The 22974-nt window shown below is 41.2% G+C and overlaps 1 protein-coding gene across 4 annotated transcripts; it reads left to right on the top strand.

Moving 5' to 3' along the window:
- The first annotated feature begins 4003 nt into the window (after positions 1-4003).
- patl1 (PAT1 homolog 1, processing body mRNA decay factor) lies at positions 4004-22470 on the top strand. Of its 4 annotated transcripts, none has more exons than XM_069530729.1 (20): positions 4004-4176; positions 6864-6969; positions 7938-8195; positions 8335-8595; positions 9293-9381; positions 10845-10925; positions 11667-11867; positions 12218-12319; positions 12782-12868; positions 13720-13940; positions 14644-14788; positions 16712-16829; positions 16933-17030; positions 17655-17714; positions 17814-17959; positions 18082-18241; positions 20015-20140; positions 21655-21746; positions 21830-21979; positions 22163-22470. In XM_069530729.1, the coding sequence occupies exons 1-20, from the start codon at positions 4162-4164 to the stop codon at positions 22182-22184; spliced, it is 2538 nt and encodes an 845-aa protein (XP_069386830.1). In that variant the 5' UTR covers positions 4004-4161; the 3' UTR covers positions 22185-22470. The 4 variants fall into 4 exon arrangements, with proteins under 4 accessions (XP_069386830.1, XP_069386832.1, XP_069386831.1 ...); XM_069530732.1 differs by lacking the exon at positions 4004-4176 and adding an exon at positions 4246-4365; XM_069530731.1 differs by lacking the exon at positions 12218-12319 and having other exon boundaries at positions 4026-4176.
- The last annotated feature ends 504 nt before the right edge of the window (positions 22471-22974 follow it).

Consider the following 22974-nt stretch of genomic DNA (forward strand, 5'->3'; position numbering starts at 1 on the left):
GCTCAGCCGGTGATCAGACAGCTGTGCAGAATCAAATAATCAGGCCATCAATAAGAGGTTCTGGTTCTGTTCTCTTGCAGTAGGCTGGGTTCCTGAGACTGGAGCAGCCGGTATGTGGACGTGTGTGGACATGTGTGGGTTGAGAGACCCGTGTATATATATATGCGTGTGGCTGCCAGGCGAGGCGACCAGAAATAAAGACTGTTGCTAAAACGCCATTCTCTCCTCCCTTGTGTACCCAGAGTGGGCCGAGTATTCCCACAGTGAGTTTTACTGGTGAGTTTTAGCACCCCTCTTTTAATGTTTAATTGCCTAAGCTAATTTTCTTACAGAATACCACTGGACAGGGAGGACCATGAAGAATGTATTTCTCAGAGGAGACAGGCAGGATGCTGGGGGATGTAGGTGCAGAGGAAGGCCTGGATGATGAGGGCTTTGAGAATGCTGGTTTGTCCCCTGCTCCATCAACAGTTCAGCTTCAGCCCTTCCTCACTTCACCATCCTCAATGATCCTTAACCAACCACCCTCTCCAATGCTACAGCTGCTGGTCCCTCCAGAGCGCCATGACCCCAGTAGCACTGGAGAAACATTTGCTCCGATCTTTTTTTTTACATTGGCTACATGACAGATGTGTTGTGATTCAGTGGACGGCCTAGCTGAGGACTCCGTGGGCCGAGGACTGAAACTGGCCAAACATTTATCAACCAGCAGTCCATTACCACCATAGCACTAAGGCAGAACTCTCTGCCATAGTACCAGCAGCGTCATATTCTGTGTGACATCAGGTTGTTGGACAATAGGATGCTTCAGGTCACCTGACTGTTGCTATATGGTGTATCTGAGTCCATCTTTGTCAAACTTTGTAAAATCCATAAGTGACCCATAAAATAGGGCAAATACTGACAAGGTGTCCTGGGTAATAGTGCAGAGTCATGCAGAGCACTATTCAGCAGAGGGCAATCACACAACCCTCACAGAAGCCCACACAAGCCCTCATCAAACAAGCCCTGCCTTGGCTCACTTGTGCTTTCATCCCCACAAGCCCTTGCAGTCCTTGCTTGACTCCTTCCTTTCCCCACCATTTACGAAGGTCTTACAATCGGACAAAAATAAATGCAGCCAACCAGGCCTGTAACAGTTATGGGTTCATATATGGACCAATAAATACATAAGTGTCTTTATCATTATTTGGCTCTTAAAGGTACAGTGTGTAGAATTTTTTGATATCTAGTGTTGAAATTGCATATTGCAGCTGAACACCCCTCACCTCACCCTCTCCTTCCAAACATGAAAAAGAACCTGTGGTAGCTTCAGTTGTCATAAAAACTCAAAAGGTGTTTAGTTTTTCCAGTCTGGACTAATGTAAAAAACATGGCAGCCTCCATAGAGAGGACCCCCTCGATGTAAATATAAAGTATTTAAATATAAAGGGCCTTTTAGGGTAAAGAAAACTACAATTCATACAATTTGGATGAAACTAACTAGTGAAAACATCTGCCAATAGTTCCCTTTCTCTAGACTTACACTGGACCATTAAAACTACAAAAGTGTTTGTTATATTTCAGTCAAGTCAGTGATATGTATTGATGAGATATTAATGTGATAATGAGGGATAAGAGGAAAGCGAAGCTCCATGTGTCATGTGTCCCCTGACATTCTAGACCTATAGCAGCAAAACCAAGAGCTGGTCCGAGACAGACCTCAACCACCTCTAACTATAACCTTTATTATAGAGGAAGGTTTTAAGCCAACTCTTTAACAAAGAGAGGATGTCTCTGTAATAAAATGTGATGATCAATAGTGTTGAATGCTGCACTAAGGTCAAACAGGATAAGTACAGACACAAACCCTTGATCTGAAGCTATTAGTGACTTTTGCCATGACTGTCTCTGTGCTGTGATGAGCTCTAAACCCTGACTGAAAGTCTTCATATACATTACTTTCCTGGAGAAACTCACACAGCTTATTGGCTACAACCTTCTCGAGGATTTTAGACATGAAAGGGAGGTTGGATATTGGTCTGTAGTTGGCTAAAACCTCCGGGTCCAGGGTGGGTTTATTAAAAAGAGGTTTGATTACAGCTAGCTTAAAGGACTGTGGTACATATCCTGATGATAATGATAGATTGATTATATTCAGTAAAGTAAAATTAATAAGGGGCAGAAATTCTTTAAATAACTTTTTAGGAATGGGATCTTAGATACAAGTTGTGGGTTTAGATGATGAGATAATTGAGGTCAGCTGATCAAGGGTGATCAGAGAGAAGTTGTCTAAATAATTAATAGGATTCTCAGCTGTTCCAGAGATTTCTGTGCTTGATGATGTATCAGCATCAACTGAGGGCAGGAGATTGTAGATTATATTCATAATCATTAGAATTTTATCATTAAAGAAGTTCATAAAGACATTCTCAAGACAATTCAGGGATAGAGGAATACTGGATTCAATGGAGCTGTGACTCTCAGCCAGCCTGGCTATAGGAGGTTATAGGAGACGCTATCTTTCCAGGATAGGTGATTTTCAACACACTTGTTGGAGGGCAACTTCCTTTCTAGTTTTTTTGATGATTGTTTTAATTCACTGTTGGAATTATACCAGGGGGCCTATTTACTATGTTTAACATGCTTCTTTTTTAGAGGGGCTACAGAGTCTAATGTTCGAATGTTACTAGTCAGTGGAACTAGGGTTTTTAAAAATGTCCTCAGTTGAGGGATGATACATAGTTAAATGTATCTGGAATAATTTAGCTACAGCACTATTGGGTAGACAGCTGGAAAAGAGTTTTGCATTAATGGCAGGTAGAGCCTTCAGCTACAAGGCTCCTCTCCTGTTGAACCAGCTCCCACTATAGGTTCAGGAAGCAGACACGTTCATCTCTACACTGAAGGTTAAACTTAAAACGCCCTTTTTGATAAAGCCTATAGTTAGTTCTGGATCAGGTGAGTCCTGAACCATCCCTTAGTTATGCTGCTATGGGTCTAGATTGCTGGGGCAACTCCCATCATGCACTAAGAACTTCTCCCTTTTCTCTTTCTCTCTGCCCCATCATTTATTTATTTATTTTAATACATCTCACTATCTTTGTGTTTTTTCCATCCCATAGCCTCTCTCTCTCTGTCTGTTTCTTTATCTCTCTCTTTTGCTTTCTCTCTCCCTCCCTCTGCAGGATTATCTGACTCGAGATCTGCAGGATTCAGACAACAAATATTATTATTATTATTTTATGAACTGTTGCTGCTATCCTTAATACCATCTTTACATACATAATTATCACTCATATTGTTTTCATTATAACAACTAGTCTGTCAGAGCTGAAACCTGATGGTTCTGACTGTTCCTGGTCTCTCTCTCCTCTCTCACCTCTCACCTCTCTGCTCCCCCTCCCCAATATCTCTCTCTCTTCTCTCCCATCTTTTCCACCCATCTCTCCTCTCCTCCCGATTTTTCTCTGCTTACCCCAACCGGTTGAGGCAGCTGACCGCCCACATTGATTCTGGTTCTTCAAGAGGTTTCTTCCTGTTAAAAGGGGATTTTTTCTCTCTCCACAGTCGCCAAAGTGCTGCTCATTGTGGGAGTGGTTGGGTTTCTCAATATTAAATAAGATTTTAAGGTCTTGACCTTCTGTGTAAAGTGCCTTGAGATAATGTATATTATGATTTGGCGCTATACAAATACAATTGAATTTAATTGAAAACACCCCCAATGCCCATAAAAGCAAACGCGCCTTCAGTCCTGTGTGCACACACAGAAATCACGGAACAGAAAACTAAATTGAGGCACAGTAACAAAATTTCACTGGGTTTAGGACTGGGTTGTTTTTTTATTTGTCTCTATCCTAATGCCCTATCTTATCTTATGTGTTTAAAATCTCAGAGACACTTTGAGCAGAAATTAAGAAAAATTATCAATATATTTTTAATATACACTGAAAGTTGTCATTATAAGATAAAAGTGATCAAATATTAGGTAATTTGTCTCTTTCAGCTCTTCACCGAGGAAGCGCGCAATAAATACTGAACAGCAGCACCGCCCCCGTCTGTGCCCAGATACGTGCCGGTTCACGCCGCTCCATGACGCACGCTCAAGTGGACGTCTCTGCTGCGTCACTTGCGCGCCGCCTTGCTTCTGATGCACTCCTTTTCCCGAAAGCCTAAAGATAGATGTTTCGATTTCAGGTGAGCATTGTGTCCCAAAAAACCCACGTTCTCCCGTGCGAGTCTCGGTTGTGATGGTTCACCGAGAGCAGGCAGTCATTCTAAACCGCTGCATGTGTTTTTACACGGTGTGTGTTGTCTATTGTTTATGCGCCTGCCATATTCAATGCGGTTGGTGGCGGCCTGAGAAGCAGCTCGACTGCCTGGCTGGTGAGTAGAGCCGCAGGGTAAGGGAGCGCTTTCTCAACACCGGTGACAAGATATTGGCTTCTTGTTTCATTAATAATCCTCCGGTGTTTGAAAGTAGTCAGAAGCTCAGCGTATACTGTATCTTATTAATACAGGGCAGCAATTTTCCATCGACGTGGGTAATACGTGATGTAACGTCAGCATTAGCATTTTTGGCTAACGGCTTTGCCTGCTCCCTTCAGGGTATCAAAGGGTCGTGGATAGGAGGTTCTGGATTGTGTTTACTCATATTGTTTAGAATTGCACAGTCATAGTGGAGCTTCTAACGTGTACACACAATGTTTTACAATGTTAATACCTCGAGTTTGTTGTGCATCTGCATTGTCTGAGTGAGGAAACACGCTCGCTAACTGCAGATGTGACATAACAGGAATATTACGTTACTTCGCTGTTGTGTTGTATGTCCAGAGTCTCTAAAGTTGTAAACCTGTAATTTAGTCGTGACAAACAAGATGAGTGTTGAAGGTAAACAAGATTCTAAACTCGGTATAAACTCTGTTAAAAAAGCTTAGCATACTTCAGCGCTTTAGCCGCATCATGCTACAGGGAAAGTTTTCATGCCTTCATGCCAAATTAGAAATGAATGTAATCACATGTAGTATTTTCATCGGCTCAACGCTACCCGTTGGTCATATGGTTTAATGTGACAGCGTGAAGCCCAATACCTGCCTCTGCGTCGAAGCTACACCCGTAGCCTACGCACGGGGCCGAGCATTCATAGTGGAGCGTATGTGAGTCGCGCTGCAATTTCACCGCCGAAACGCTTGTGGCGGTAGAGCTTCTATGCAGGTGTTGAGTTTTTCTGGGCCTCATTTTCAAATCCCTGGCCTCTGTGTTTACTTCAGAACAATGAAGAGTGTTCTTCAGCGTAACATTTTGGAGTTGGAACTGACTGATGTTGAAGTGCATCACTTACTCTTAAAATACTGCAAAGAGGGAAAAAAGGTGTTGTCTGTGTTCATTTCTTTAAAGGTACAGTGTGTAGAATTTTGTGATATCTAGTGTTGAAATTTCATGTTGTGGCTGAACACCCCTCACCTCACCCTCTCCTTCCACACATGAAAAAGAACCTGTGGTAGACTTGAATTGTCATAAAACTCAAAAGGTTTTTAGTTTGTCCAGTCTGGACAAATGTAAAAAAAGATGGCGGCCTCCGTAGAGAGGGTCTCCTCAATGTAAATATAAAGTATTTGAATATAAATGGTCTTTTTTGGGGTAAAGAAAACTACAATTTATACATTTTATATGAAACAAACTAGTGAAAACATCATGAGGATTATTCTACATTAAATTTCTGCCAATAGTTCCCTTTCACCTAAATCTTACACACTGGACCTTTAACTCAATTTAACAATGCAATTCTACAAAGCGGACCAATCACAGCTCTTACGGTATGCAACGCCTCGATGCGTAGTTACATTTTTGGGGTACACATCAGGGTACAGCGTAGCTTTGACGCATTAAACAATAGCAGATTGATGGTTTACTTGTATTAACGTTTTAATAGGTGAAAGCAATATTGGTACATCAGCGCCACCAAGTCTGGTGCAGACAGCAGGGAGCCATGCAAAGCTCCACTAAGTCCACTCACAGTGTTAATTTGGGGTTTATATATCATATATGTTTGGACCATAAAAAGTTATTTTTTTATAGATTTTAATGGATCTGTCTGTAATTTACTACGCTTCTCTGTGTCTCTATCATTCGCTCTGTGTGCTTCGTCAACTGCACCAAAACAAATAGAGTGCTCACCGACACCTCCTCCAGCTCCATACTTTTACTAAGTTTAGTGTGTAGTTTTTACCCAGACTGAGTTTACACGCCTGTCCGGTCACACTGTCTGTGTGTGAGAGAGCAAAGAAGAGAGAGAGAGAGAAAAAGAGGGAGTGAGTGGTTGATGAATGCGCGCGCTACTCTGACTAAAGATTGAACTCATTAATAAAATAATCGATCATTATGTGATGATCAGTGTCGATATTGTGGTGACAAACAAATCAACTTTTAAACTGTAGTGGAGACGTCAGCTGAGAGGGAGAGAGACAGAGAGAAAGAAACACACACACAGCTGTGGGGTGTGTGTCTGAATGTGTGCACTGTTACTTCTCTCAGGTTCTTGAATCATAAGTAAGCTTAAAAATTCCTCAAATTATGAATTTTACTTGGGACGAACGTGATCACTAGAAGTTAACACAGTAGAATTTAAACAGAGATGAGATTTGACAGCCTCTCTCTATTCTCTTCTTCTGACAATGATTCTGAATGTCTTTAATTCAGTATCCAGGGCTGCAGGGCTCCATGTTATTGGCCAAATATATTTTGTGGAACCCGATTTATTGTAGTTTTTGACATCTTTTGCAATATGTCTATCACAATGATATATTAAGCAGCCCAATATGCATCCCTACCACCTTCATCTCACCCCGTTTCTTATTCCCCCATTTTCCCTACTGTCGTTGCAGTCCCTGGATGATGACTGTACACTGGAGGAGGAAGATGAGGGATTGACAGCAGCGGAAGAAGAAATAGACCAGTTCAATGACGACACCTTTGGAGCTGGGGCCATCGGTAAGTCTCACATGATTAAATTGAAAATGTGTTTACATTGAGTTGAATTACTGTTCTTAAAATTCAAGTTAGGATTCCTTGTCTGTCAAGGACCTAAATTTGTGTCTGCTCTTCCATTTTTGAATTTGCCTTTTGTTGATTAAAAAAACAATTTATTATGTTGAGACAAAAAGGTTCAAGAAAAACCACGGCATTGTGTTTTCGGGTCGTCGTCTGTCAAACATGTACCAAAAGACCCCAAATTTACACTGTAAGTGGGCATAGTGGAGCTGTGCCTGGCTCCGTGGTGTCTGCCCCACGGGCTCAAAGATGGACTCAAAGATGGACTCAAAGGTCAAGTTGACCTCATGTCCCTGTGAATGTGATATATTAGGACTGCCCATAGGACATTTCATTACATCTGGTACAATTCACTTAGAATCACTGATTAACTAATCCGATCTTGGCGGTCAAAGGTCAAGTTTGCCAAGGAAACATATTTTTGGCCTCTTGAATATGATATCTTAAGACTGCTTGAGGGAATTTCTTCATCTTTTGATCAGTTGTCACTTGTACTCAAAGATAAAGTTATTATGTTTCAGTTGTCAAAGGTCACAGTGACCTTACATGAATCTGGAAAAAAAGTTTGTAGAAATATGGACACGGAAACTTCACTCTTTGGTGGAGGTGTACAACCACAGTGGGGTAATTCTATTTTTTTCCATGCATTAATTTCAGATTACAATGAGACATCATAGTTTTTCAATATCAGTTAAGACAGATGAAATTAAGGTGTTCAAAATGTTTAGTGAAGATGCTTTCAGCTGTTGTTAGTGACCGTCAAGATCACACTCATTTGTGAATTTGCCTTTGAGACACTGTCAAATTTATGAACGAAAATAAGGCTAATCTGCCTCTAAATAGCACAAGCTTGTATATAAATATGTCTCTGTCAACCAATAAACTATCTCCGTCTTTTCCTTTTACAGATGATGACTGGCAAGAGGAACACAAACGCCTCGCAAACCTTGATGAGCGGGATGGGCAAGGAGCCGGTGCTGGAGGAGGAGGAGGAGGAGGAGGAGGAGGAGGAGGAGGAGGAGGAGGGATGGAGAGGAAATCAGATTTAGGAGGAACAGATGACTCATCCTCTTCCCATCTCGCTATCTCTGCAGGCCATCATCCCTTTCCATCTTCCCTTCCGTCACTCAACTTCTCCTCGTCTTCCTCTGGACTGCCTCCACCAGGTCAGTCATGTGATAAAAGGAGATTAACCATCAGTGCTAAATTGATTGGATCACAACAGAATTGCTGGCCAAATAATTGGTTGTTTGTGCTCTGACATGGAGCGCAGTAATCCAGACTTTGGAAAATCTATCATTTCAGATGTAGAGGATCGAGGAGGGGACGGTGACTTAGCTGAGTCCCTGGCGAGACTCATCCTGGAGGCAGACCCAGCCATCGCTGGGGTCGGAGCCACTGAGAGGCCCTGTCCATCCCTGAGCGCCACAGGATCCACCCTTAGTACTCACCACAGGTTTGATCAACCAAGAGTCCTGCCACAGCACTCCATCCCAAATCCCACCCACTCACACCAGCCTCCACATCACCCTCAGCACCAGCTGCCTCCTGGGCCCTCCACCTCAGGTGAGAATGAATGCAGTAATTTACTTAAAATTGCCTTATTAAGCGAGAAAACACTACATTTGTGGGTCTCTCCCAGCTTGCCTGTGATTCTCAAGGCATTCTGGGAAATTCTCATAGCCCTCGGTTTGAGTGTGCATCTGAAAAAACTCAGTTTCGAGGGCTGTATGGCCCTACCACTTGGCCCTCCTCCTCTTTCTCAACAAGTATTGGGACAGCCTACCCCTACACATGAAAGCGCAAAATAGAGGAGAAGGGGTGAAATGGGATTGAGCCCTCATGTGCTAATCAGGACAAATATTCAGACTAATGTCTAATAGTATAAAATTATATTTTATATGATTGAATGTCAAAGGTAAACTCCACTGTGACATAATAATGTCCTGCACTACAATTTTCTGGCCATTACTTAACACCAGGTTTCAGGAGCAGAAGTGGGAATTGCTACCCAAATGCAATGATTCTAGTTCTCCATTTGTTTATAAAGGATTCTCTTTTGTCACCCATTCAAAACCACACACATTGCTAATCTAATAATTCACTGCATTTTGTTCAGTCTAAACTGTGCAATGGTGTCATCGTTTATCTCTGATTATATGTTCAGTATTGTCTCCATGTGGTTCTTGGTGTTACATTGCTATGGAGTGCTTTTGTCTTTACTGAAATATTTTGGATTTTGATGAACCCTGTACTCCTCCAGGCATCCCCCTTGGTCCTCCTCCAACATCAATGCTCAGCTACCAACAGCAGCAGCACTTGCTGCGCAGAGGATCTGCTCCAATCGCCCAGGTAAGCTGTCGAAGGCCATGTTCAGACTTGGTATTAACATCCATCCTGAGAGATCTGATCACAAGTGAACATCACGGTTCACACATAAGAAATTGCCCTGAATGTCTCTCCTGTGACCACTTGTGATCCAATCTCCCTTCCTTTCTTTCGAAAAATATCGCAATACCCAGCCATTAAAAAAGAATGTTACCAACTTCATTTTCTTAGTATAGTTTATTAGTATTTTATTAGAGAGAGCTGATAAATGTGCTTCTCTGGAGAAAGATTTAGGTAATTTATAACAGTATTGATCATCATGATGATCAGTGTTGATATTGTGGCGACAACAAATCAACTTATAAACTGTAGCAAGTTAGAGAGAGAGACGGTGAGAGAGCAGCAGAGTTTGTGTGCGTGTGTGCATGTGTGCTCTGTTATTTCCCTCAGGGGGGAGAGAGAGAGACTGACTACTGAAGAGAGAGACCAGGAGCAGTTGTGTAACCCTCAAATTTAAGCTCTGTTGTGGACTGGTTGATATAATGAAAATGACAGGAGTAGGGCTGGGGCAACGTTTATTAGCGCAACGTGCGCTAATGTGTCATAAAGGAGGTTGCTGCAAAGAGCAAGCTGAAGTGGTCGCCCGTGATCATCGGAAGCATAGGTCACCAATACTCAGACCGCAGTCCAGATCCGGACCCAGATTCTGTTCTTTGCAGACCCAAACCTATCATTATATTTTGTTGGAGCGTTTCTATTTTTGTCATGCACAGCTTTTCTGGCATTTACGGTGGTCTTTTTTAAACTCCATCTAGGAGTGCATCAGACCTATTTGCGTTCACACACAGCGCCTCCAGAGAATATTCCGATGGTCGAGTTCAGTGCACGACTTAAAGCAGCTATAATGTCACTGCCCACAATAATGAAACATTGGTCTTTGGTTCGGCTGAGTTGATCGAGAACTATTGAAGTCGAGAAGTGCATGATCTGACTGGACAGATGATGCTACATTTCAATCACAAACTTTAAGACAGTTCTACATAATCTCCTGATTAATAATTTAACACTGTCATTTTTTAAAACGTCCACTCACCAAGCCTTCCCTGAAACTATTTGGAGCCTCGTCTCTAACTCTTCTGGTCTAAGATACTCATGAAAAATTACACAAGTACAATCCCTTGATCTGACATTTCTGTTATACAATGTCTTTTTCGTATGTTTTTTTCCACATCGGGTGTTTGCAGTGTTTTCTACAATGTCGAACTCCACTTTGTATTACTACTTTTTTGACAGTAAAGAGAGAAATGTACAGTTTATATTCAGATTAAAATCATTTTGTGAAAATGACATCATACTATCAGATATATTCTATTTTATATAACTGTTGTACCAAATTAAAACATATCACTGAATTGACAATGATTTAAACTTCACTTGTTTAAAATCCTTTCTGTTTGAATTTGGCTTGAATTATTTCTCACTCTCAGATGAACTCTCACAGTATCTGGGAGAACAATATGGGGTTTGGGCCGGTCAGTGTCACACCAGGACTTGTCACACACATGGAGGTGAGGGTCACTCCTCTTTTTCCTCTTCTTCATCACTGTCCATTTGTGTCTTGTTGAATATCTTTTCCTCAGCTTGTGTTTCAAGGCTTGGCATGTGAAATTTCTCCCCAATGAACCATTATGGAGCAGGGGGGGGGGGCACAAAGGAACATTTACCAAATATTGTAATCAAAAATTATGTTTTTTGCCTATTCCAAACTGTTTTTTATTGGTTCCATATCAAGTTTTTTAGTCCTTGATCCTCATCTCAGTCTTTTCATGAAGGTTTCTGCTGTTCAATAAATTCTGGGATTTTTGTCAATTAGATTCTTGGGACGCCTTGTATTAGATCAGTGTGGATAAAATATGCTTTTAACTTCAGAGGACAAAACCAAGGACCAGCTTCCAAGCACATAATCATCTTTGTCGTGCGGTCAGGGTTAATTTATGTTTTGTTTTTTTTAATCTGAGGAAAACCCTCAGGTCCTGGAGAGTTAGCAGAAAGCTACAGTGTCTTCCTGCATGATATCTACCTCAAGATCAGCTCGAAATCATTGGGAAGTGAAAGGACTTGAAGGCGATTGAATATGTTTTTTTATAACACTGCTGTTTGCTGCAATGTTTTGAACAGTAAATTAAAGACATGAAATTGTTGATACAAATTCAATTGAGAAACAATAGTACAACACTTTTTCTCATGCATTGTGCTTAAAACTTTTTGATCTCTCTCATGTCAAATTTACAACCTTCTTCCTCTTGCAGGATAGTCCACTAATTTCTATCATCAAAGAGGTGGGCCTTCCTAAATTACCTCCTCGGGTTAGGAATGATGAAGGACTGGATTTTTCAGAGAGGGTACCACCACCTCGGTCTTCTTCACCTGTGATTGGTTCCCCTCCAGTGAGGGCCGTGCCTATTGGGACCCCGCCCAAACAGCCAATAAGCCACAATCTAAATCATCAGGTATGGAGACAACCCTGATACTGGAATTTTTCCTCTGTCACCCTCTCCTTTTCATTAAGGACAAAATAAACACTGGATCTAATTTCTTTTTGCAAAGTATGAAATATAGTATCTAGTTGGTGTAGTCCCCTACCCCCATCATAATTTCATAATCACTCATTATTTAGTCAATCCCAATGTATTGGCTGCACTATCATGGAGCTTTCATGTTAATTATCTTTATATACAGTCAATGGTTGTAGTATTAACTTGGCTGCATCATGCTGCAGTATTGTTTTACACTATGTTAGCACTGTCTGACCTCGTCCTCTGAACTAAACATGTGTGCACATCTCTATTTGTATGTGTAGACGCATCATCCCACAGCAGTTCATGTGAGAGCCCCGGTCCAGCACAGATACCCTCCTCCTTTCCCTGAGCGTCTGTCACCCAACACCCTCCTCAACATAGCTGTAAGTTTTCCCTTTATCCTCTGTCCATCCTTCCCTTAGTTCTTCAGCTCTGTGTATACATGAAATCATATAATGTGCTCGGATTTTCCTTGAGGTTTTAATGGCACAACACCAGTCAGTTAGTAAGGATAAACTGTGCTTATTGCATCACATAGTGTCCATGTTATGTTTTTGTTGTTTATTATCGGCTGCTGTTTTGAGATACAGTATATGCAGAACCTGGAGTCTCTGCTGGTTGTCATGGGAATTGCCCAATTGACTCTACACATTTCCATCTTTGTTTTATGTTTTTATTTAAGATGAATTTAAGAAGCAAGTGTAATGTAAAAAGCAAATTTCCCAAGATTTCACCCTTTTTCTTTTCTAAATAAAGAGAAAAAATTAGCGTAACACACTTCCAATCTTTTTTATTACAATTTATCATGAGCTTTATGTAAATTTATATCTACTGATTATGTCCAGAACTCTCCGCTGTGTCGCAGTCCCTTCCCTCCTGGAGTTGGTCCAGTTCTGTCTCAGATTCAACGGGCCAAGCTGCTCAACTCTCAAGTAAGTATCACACACACTCACTCAGCCTTTACAGACTGGTATGGCTCTACTGACTCACTACTTAGTTTTACATGACAACTCTGGAAACAGAAAAGCAGAGCTTGTAATGATAAATCCTGAGAAATGTGATGAAGTAATGAATAAGAAAAACTAATGAAAGACACGAAATTGTAAGAAACTACAGCACCACAAGAATGAAGGTGGACTTTTTTTATGTAATACTATGGAATGAGTGCTCTGACATTTTTAGAGAACTGAAAGAGTAGACAAAGCGAAAAAAAACATTCACCTCAAATAAAAAATGAAAAAGAGAAAAATCAAAACAAATCCAGCCCAAATGGTGTCTTATTATCTGTTGACTGGCTAGGGTTTGTACATACTTACTTAATTATGTAAAACTGGCAACCCCTCAAGAAAGGCACAACTTGGAACGTTAAGAAACTGCTTCTCAATCAGGGAAACACAAATTTGCCATAGACAGGTAAATTTAAGAGATGCATTGGGTCTATGAATATCAGCCAAGCTGGGATCCTGTTTGGGAGCTTCAGACTTGGCCTTGACATTGAAGGTGGTGAAGAGCATAGTTTTTAATGGCATAGACTGCATTGTGACAACATAGGTAAGGTGGTTCAACTGTGCTTTAGCCGGTTAAATGTTTAGATAGATGAGAGAAGAGTAGAGTTTGAGCCTCACCGTAATAACAAGGTGAGGCTGGCTGAAAGTCGTCCCCCCAATGTGAATCTGCACTGTAAGCTTTATGACTGACACAGGATCCCCAGTAGTTAATTAGTCTCTAAATCACAAGTCCCCCGCTCACACTCGTCATTGTCTTGGTATGTGTCTCTATTCAGGTGGCTGGTTTTGCTCGTGGTGGGCCAGCGCCTCCTTTGTTACCAGGTGGTGGAGTTTTCAGGCCATTCTTCGGGGGCCCTCCTCCTCCACATGGTCACCGAATGGGCCCACTGCCCCCTCATGGTCCCCCTAACCACACGCCACCCATCCGCCACAACACCACCCACCTTCACCCTCAGCACAGACGCATGCTCACCCAGCGCATGCAAAGCCGAGGAGGGTAAGTGTATTTGTGTAGCTAGAGCTGCAGTGTCGCACAGCACTGTGGTCCTGTATCACCAATCAAAAAGAAAATATGATTCTCAACACACCTCTGAGCAGGTGAAACATGTAACATGTCACTCAAACTGAAATTGCCAGACAGCAGCTGCCACCTTTAAGTACAATAGGATGCACAGACCGCCCACAGCACCACCGAGTCTTTTCATACAAGAGCAAGAAGGACAGCTCGCTGCTCAGAAGAATGATTTAACTCATTTATAAAAGTATCAATCAACATCTAAACTGTTGCAAGTCAGAGGTGTGTGTGTGTGTGTGTGTGTGTGTGTGTGTGTGTGTGTGTGTGTGTGTGTGTGTGTGTGTGTGTGTGTGTGTGTGTGTGTGTGTGTGTGTGTGTGTGTGTGTGTGTGTGTGTGTGTGTGTGTGTTAAACTACACAATTCTTTTATATAATCAAACACTCATAGTGAAGAATTTTGACATATTCCACAGTAGAATTTAGTCTTGAGGAGGCGGCATGAGATTTGCCGGAGCTGCCTTGCAATTCACTATTCTCTCGGGCAGTAGGGCTCCATCTGATTGGATGGCACATGGACAACATATATTGCAGTCTTTTGCGGAATGTATACACATATGTGTATTGATATCGCAATGATAATACATTTTCCAATATACTTTGCAGCCCTAATCTCTGCCTCATTGCAGGGATCGTGGCAGGACCGGAGGGGACCGGCACAGCAGGGACCCCTACAGTAATCTGATGACTCAGAAGGAGAAAGAGTGGGTAACCAAGATCCAGATGATGCAGCTGCAGAGTACTGACCCTTACCTTGATGACTACTACTATCAGGTTAGTTACTCACTTAGGTGTGCCCTTTTAATGGTTTTAATGATTTGTATTTAATCTAAGTGAGTTGAGTGCAAATAATATTCAGGGCTTCAACTAGCTGTTATCACCCCAAAGAGATTATGTTTTTGTTTGGGTTTGTTTGTCTATGGGCAGATTTTAGTATAGTCAAGTTGAGTGGAAGGGTGTGGTACGGGTCAAGAAAGAACCCAAGAAATGTTGCTGCAGATTCAGAATTTGATTTTTACATCAAAATTTTCTTTATAATTTGTGTTTCCCCTACATTTTGTGCAAATTACCCTCTTTTCTGTTTTTGTACCCACTGACACAAAGCGTCTTTGGGGTCCCTTGAAAGGTGCTATATAAATTCAAGCTATAATTATTATTATTATCATTATCGCTATTACTAGTATATGCATTTAGCAGCTATGGTACGCAGACTTTTTTTCATAACAAGCACAGAGTAGGCCTGTAGCGATAATTACTGTCTCGACTTATTGTACAATATATATTGGTATATATACATAAAAATATGAACTCGATAATGTTGCTGACCTTGATAAATTGTGTTTTCATGCATGGTCTGCGTAAATCTGTGTATCATTCGTTCATATTGAATTAGAGAACCAAAATTGGAAAGTTTAAAAACAAGTCATTATTATGTTATTCATTTATGAATAAAAAATAATAGTTTGATTTTCATAGTTTGGATTTTTTGCTCAGATCAAAAATAGGAAATGAAAAAACAGGTCACGGGCTCAACTTGGTTTTGATATTTAATATTTAGAGTATCAGCATGGATAACTCATCTAGCCTGCCAGTTAAACAACCCATTTTCCGATTTTGTTTTGATAATAGAAAATGGACAACAAAATTGACCCATTAACCGATTTTCAGGGTTAGGGTTTCAAATGTTAATTCTCATTATTTTGTTGATTTTTTTGATGTATTATGGTAAGTAATATGCCACTTGCCGTCTACCCAGAAGACAGGAACCCTTTTTTGCAGCTCAACCCTGCTCTGAGCAGTTTTTTTGTGTGGTTAACTCTGATGATTTATGGATTCATGGATCTTGATGAAAAAGTCTGGCCTGTTCTTTCCCTGAGCCTTAGGAGACATTTCTGGATTGCTTGTTTTTTCAGACTAACGGTCCAAAAATGTAATATTTTAAATTAATATTCCTAGAGTATATACACGTGTGTATGGATATACAAGTGCCTGTATGGATGGCCTGATCATTTCTCCCACTTAAGTTTGGCCCTACTCATCAATGATTTTTTGACTGATACTGTTATGATGTTTGCTGGCTGCAATATTCCTTCTCAGAATTCTCCGATTTGAGGATTTGTTGACAGACATCACATGTTTGACATTTTAATTAACAGATGACTATTATAAATCCATTATAATTGAGTTTTAACAATAATGTAAACAATCATACCTTGCTCAGTGTCCTGTACTCAACTTTGAAAAAGCATTGAAGGTGTACTTTAGAAATAAGTGACTGAGAATATTGTGGTGAACCTTCATTTAATCACATCAAACCTATATCCATATTTCACTGAGAAGCAAAAGTCACAAATTATCTAATATAAATAATCCTAATGGCTCAGAGTTCAGTTGATGGGAACTGATGGAAAATAAGACTGAACTGATCACCTGTTTATTCCACAGAATATGAGCTCAGGCAGAAATCTCTGTGAGTGAATGTTAAGCGTGTGGAGACCAGATGTACAGTCACTTTGCTACCCTTTACTGTTTTACCATAAATCAGATTCATATCCACAATACACACCAGTACAGTCATCATATTACATTATGTCATTCTAGACAGGACTGAAATGGGACATGCCCATGTCTCCACAAGTGACAGTCTTCTCTCTCTCTCTCTCTGTGCATGTGCGTGCGTTCGTTTGCGCCATGTAGAATTACTATGAAAAAATGGAGAAACGTCAGGAAAGGGAGAGAGACAGCAGCAAGAAGGAACACACCACCAAACTCATCACACCACAGGTTGCCAAGGTTGAACACACCTACAGACCAGGTAAATGACAACAGAGCACACCAGAATATCTTCTCTACATATTACATCACCCACATGGACACAGGAGACCTGTATTGAATTTTGCCTGGTGTTGTGTCAAAAGTTCAGTTTGCAGGATCTTTAGGTAAACTGACGGTCTCTAGTGTCAACAACCCCCGCAAGATGATTGATGCTGTGGTGACCACTCGCACAGATGATGAGGTCAGTTTGTGAACTTGTTTTCTTTTATTTTGAAGCAATTACTTAGTGTTCTCCAGTGTTTACTGTGGAGGTTTGGGGCAGGGATTTAATTTCGATTATGAGAGCGATTTTAAATAAATAAATAAATAAAAATAAATAAATAAATAAAATAAGATTCTTGATGCATCAAATTTTATTTCTATACTTGCCTCATGATTTGTGCTTTAAAAAAGTATTTTAGACTGTTATTGTTATTACAAGTGTGCTGTAATTTACAAAATAAAGTTTCAAAGGCCTTCCTCCTTGGCAGCATCGAGGTGCATTACTCCGCTGGTCAACAAGAGATTCTTCTTCTCTCCTGTTTTCTAATCACTCACACTGAGCTGATCTTTTTGCTCAATTCAAATTTATGTTCCCGGATAAGCAGGGCATCGCTTCTTCTGCAACATGGAAAAAAAACTCCATGTTGTGTCACATTTTGTGGGGAAGTGCTGTCCTGGCTGCAGCATTAGTGTGTGTGTGTTTTTGTCTCTGTCTACCCATCTGTGTTTATTATTATTTTTATTTATTCATTGAAACTGTATTTTTACAAAGAACTTAAAAGTTCTGCTGCTCACTTCCGATTTCCTTTCTGTCTGCCTTTAGGAGAAAAGAGAGAAGCAGGTTTGGAATAAGAGGCGACAGATCCTGTACACTGTAGAGAAGGTATGAGGATGGCTGTGCATGTAGAGACAGATACAGCCCTGGATCCTAAATACACCTCTGTGACACTTTTCTGTCCTTCCATCCAATCCTGTCCTCCAGATGTACAGTTTGCTGCTGGAGGTTCAAGACTTTGAAAAACGTTTTGTCCAGGCCCCAGAGGAGGACAGGGAGGCTCTGCTGGAGCAGCATAAAACCAACACAGTGCAGCTGTGCAACTCTCTGCGGGAGAAGGAGTGGGATGATAGGTAGGATGGAGGGATAGATAAGACATAAGTATAAGATCACCTGATTACAAGAGCTGCTCATAGCAGGTGTTGTTCTAATATGTGAATCTACACACTAACTCTTTTCTATTCCTCTTAATAAGAGTAAGTGACGAGCAATGTGTGATGATCATGTCAGTGAGGAAGGGCAAACGGCTCATATCCAGACTCCTCCCCTTCCTGCCCTCACCCCAGGCCACCGCCATTGTCATGGCGATTGCACGCAACCTTCCTGCCCTGGCCAAGAAGGACAAGCAGGACCAGGTAATGATTTAAAGATGTTCATCTTGATGCTCCTCAAAAACAGCCACATTCCTTAAATATGAGTGGTTATGGTGGAAAAGTGTCTCTGCTATACCCTAAATGTTCAAGTTTCATCTCACAACAATGTATTCATTTTTATAACTGTGCCAGTGACAGCCACCCATACACCCTGATGAAATGTCTTAAAATTTTATATTTGCACTAAAAGATGAACTGATTTGGCACAAATACTCATTTGGACTCTTGGATGACCTGATTAAAAGTCAAGGTAACTGTGACTTCACAATTGTTATCTTAAGAACACCTAGAGAGAATCCTCTCAGATTTAGGACAAATGTTCCCTTAAACTTATATATTAGCTGATTAGATGGGGGTCAAAGTTCATAGTGGCCTCATCACAAAACATGTTTTTTGCCTCTTGGAAATGATATTGTAAAGTCTCTCTTTATGAGCAGTTGTCACTCAGATTAAATGATTAGATTTCAGTGGTCAAAGGTCACTGTTCCCTAATGAGTCTGGGGGAAAATGTATGTTGACTGAAACTGTACTGGTTGGTGGAGGCATACAACCATAAGGTAGTAATTCTATTCATTTATCTTTAACTCTTGGTATGATGGAACACATTTAATGTGTCATTTTATGTCTGTCTTGTTCTTCAATGACTTATGTAATTAAGTTTCTCTCGCAAAATGAAATGGATAATTTTTAATAAACCGTGAACTAGAGGTGTGCATCTTCACTAGCATTTGATTACGATTCAACAATCAACGATTAGAATGCACAACGATGCATCAATTCAGTAAAATGTTATTTGTATAGCGCCAAATCATAATATACATTATCTCAAGGCACTTTACATAGAAGGTCAAGACCTTAAAATCATATTAAATATAGAGAAACCCAACAGTTCCCACAATGAGCAGCACAACTGTGGAGAGGAAAAAGTCCCTCGTTAACTGGAAGAAACCTCTAGCAGAACCAGACCCAGTGCGGGCGGCCATCTTGCCTGACCAGTTGGGGTGTTCTAATCACTCACATGTAGAAATGATCTTTATAAAAACCTGTTGAATTCAAATGTATGCTTTTGGAAAAAACATTCTTCTGCAACAATGAAGTTAAAACATTGTGTTATTTCATAATCTGCGTGAAAGACTTCTCTTCTGTCCGCAGCCTGTATGTTTGTGTGTGTCTGCTCGTCTCTGTTGCTATTCACACAAACTTATAATCACGTGTATTTAATTATTAATCAATGATGTTGGATCATGACTCCAGATTGTTCTGGTCACTTTAACACTGATCACCTGACTGTGTGTGTCATGTTACCTTTCATATTGTTTGTTGTAGGGGAATGTGTGTGCATGGTACGTTTAAATGTGTGTCTCAAACTCTAGACTGAATAAAACAAACGCAATGTAAACTACGTGTCCCAGTAGTTTCTGATTAGTTTTGGTTTTTATTTTTAGTGTAAAGTGAGCGCAGGTCAATGGGTGAGTGAGGAGGAAGCAGACTCTGGCACGGTACAGTATGACTGGACCTTTAATAAGCGTCCGTCTTGATCCTGAAGCAGCGGTGGTTATAATTACTCAGCGACGGGACGCTAAAACAATTTATGTAGCAGAAAACAAATGAATAGATTTTGTGCTGTCACTGCCTCGATCGATACACAGTTGTCTACATCACGATGCATCTAAGAATCAAGAAATTTTCAGACCCCTTCCGTGAACTGCACAGAACACTTTAACCATTTTCACCCTCTGTCTGTGTCCGGTCCAGGTGCTTTGCTGGTTAGTGGAGCCCCTTTCTACCGTGATCCAATCACTTTCCAGCTCCGCCATCACAGACCTGCTCCAGGAGCTTCAAGGCAGTGAGGGCCAACTGGCCACAGTACTGCACAACAAGGTATACACACAGCAACTCAATAACTTGAGAGCAAAGAAGTAAGAATAATGACACTCTGGTCAGACTGATAAATAAACCTCTTTTCACATGACCAGTGATCAAGCCTATCTATTGGTTGAAATGTTGCAATGCAACCCCTGCAGCCAACCTCCACCGGGCAAACCCACGTTATTTTGCCTCAGATGCTTGTTTACCGCAGCCTTTTCCTCTCTTTTGCTTCATCAATGTTACCCAGGGTACTGTCAGTTGTTTGACGTAGACTACATGCAGGGTGTTGGACCAGAGTACCAGGTCTGTTCTCAGGGTGGTAGTGACAATGTGTGGGGGGGGCAATAAGCTAAATATTTCCCAGTCTCGGGCTTCCTCCAGCTGACCACACCTAGTCAGTTGAGGAGGCCCTCTCTGTGTCTCTCTTTCCCTGTTCGTCTTCTCAGACAAATGTTTTCCGTGGAACTACACTCGTTGTTTTGGATGGCAAGGCATTGGTAGCAGTTATCTTTGTTTTAATTGTTGCAGCCAATTGTTTGAATTGTTGCTGCCAGGCATGGTTGTATATCCACATTACTTCCCTGGGAGAGACTTATTTTACAACCAGTTAGGATGGGTCTGAGCATAGAAGGCAGGATGGATCTTCACTTAGCCTCCGCTGTAGGTTTTTGGGTGAGGGAAGGACATCATAGGTTGCTCTTCAATTTAATTAATCATGAATAAGACTGAATACTTGGAAACAAATGACTACATTTGTGAGCTGGGGTTGTACTGAGAGGGGGAGGAAATCTTAAGTATTAAGAGACGAACGCCCAGTCCACTCTTCCTGTGTGAACGGCACCATGTTACTACTTCGTGTCTGGTATGATTACTGTAGTTTTTTCTTGAATAAAAGCTCAGCTATAAATGCAACTAAATGTCAGGACTCTAAGGTGGCTGTGGCTGAGGGATAAAGCGGCTGCTTCCAACCAGGCAGTTCGATCCCCAGTCTTCCCCATCTGCATGCCGAAGTGTCCTTGGCCAAAATGCTGAACCCTTCATAGAACAAAAAGTGCTGCTAATAGGTGCACTGTACGAATGTGTGTGTGAATGGCAAAACTGTACCGTAAAGTGCTTTGAATGACTAGAAAAGTGCTTTAAATACTAACCATTTAAGGTATGAAGCTGTGCATCTTCTGGTCCTGTAATAACAATAAGAACCTTGTTAAAACAAATTAATGGAGGCAGTCAATAGAAACGCTAGAGTGTTTCTACTTGTGTTACAACACATGTTGTGACATATTCCTCAGATAAACATTAAAATGGTGGTGAAACATAAATTGTCTGAGAACTGCCTGCAGTACTTGGAGAGGACAGGTGAGACCTTGAATTTCTGGAAGAGCAGCTGAACCACACTGCTGACGCAGTCAGTGTAGACACACACACACACACACACACACACACACACACACACACACACACACACACACACACACAAACACAAATAGACAGCCATTTCACACACCCCTCTGCTTGTTTCTGTCTAGTTTGGTGTGACACTTCTGTATCTTATCCTGAGTGAGGGAGAGAAGATGCAGAGTTCAGACCCCAACTGTCAACTCATGGATGACAATCGATGGTAAGTTATTAATGCTGTGACAACACTTTTGAAAATGTCCCCATTCTCTCTCTTACACACACTGACCCCCTCTCTCTGTCCAGGACTGAGTTGGTATTTTCTGTGACAAGGGAGCTGCTCAGCGTTCCCTCCTCGTCCCTCTCTCCTCCCCTCGTTACCCCTGCCAACCTGCTCTCCCTCTTCTCACGTTATGTCGATCGACAGAGGCTGGAGCTGTTACAGAACAAGTTACAGTGAGTTACATCCACTTGCAAGCATACTAGGTGACATACAGTAAGAAGTTGGTTGTACTGAAGAATTGTTCAGTAAATGTTTTTGCTTTGAAAGGATTCAGATTTAATATGGTATTAATATTACTCAGGTTATGTCATGAATAATTAATTAAAAACTTATAATGTGTTCTTTGCCTTTCCCAGGATCTCTTCATTGTCCAGGTAGAAGTTACTACAGACATCAACTTGAGACCTTCCCCTCCCGATGCAGACCTTTCTTTTTTTGTGTAAGAGGGGAATGGTGTGAGTGATTTGCAAGGTGAATCCATTGTGGGTCATTTTAATCCAACAGAATCTCCAGTCGTGTGCGTGTGCGTGTGTGTGTGTGTGAGAGAGACAGCGCATGAGATGGCTGAATGACAATTAAAAATTAAGTCTGCATTTTAAAATATCTTGTTTCAATTATGCCTGTGATGAACCTTCAAATTAAAAGTATTTCTATTATATAAGAATGTGGACTCTGGTCTTTCCTATTCATCCTCATCATTTTAAATGTCTCTGTCTAGTGTCACACTGCTGGAAACTGTGTTGGTCAGTGTTCAGAAAACTCCCCTGATTTAGCATTGGGCTTGGCGATATGACTTCAAATCAATATCCTATCCCAATTTTCTTTTAACAACTGCACCTCCTGGGGGTTTGGTGCTTGGTCTTCTCCTGTTCATCCTCTACTTGTTCCCTCTTGGTAATATCATACAACAACATGGTCTCTGCTTCCACTGGTACGCTGAAGACATCCAGCTCTACATCTCCACTAAATCCATCACCACTGCTACTCACTCCACTCTGACCAACTGCCTCACTGACTTTAAATCATGGATGCAAATCAACTTCCTCAGACTAAACTGTGATAAATATGATATGATCATCATTGGTCCCCATCCCACAACGCATCCAATAAAGTCCTTCTCCTCACCCCTAAAGCCCTCCATAACCAGGCCCCCTCCTACCTCACTGAT

This window comes from Paralichthys olivaceus, chromosome 8 (assembly GCF_024713975.1).
Source record: "Paralichthys olivaceus isolate ysfri-2021 chromosome 8, ASM2471397v2, whole genome shotgun sequence".
NCBI classification, from domain to species: Eukaryota; Metazoa; Chordata; class Actinopteri; order Pleuronectiformes; family Paralichthyidae; genus Paralichthys; species Paralichthys olivaceus.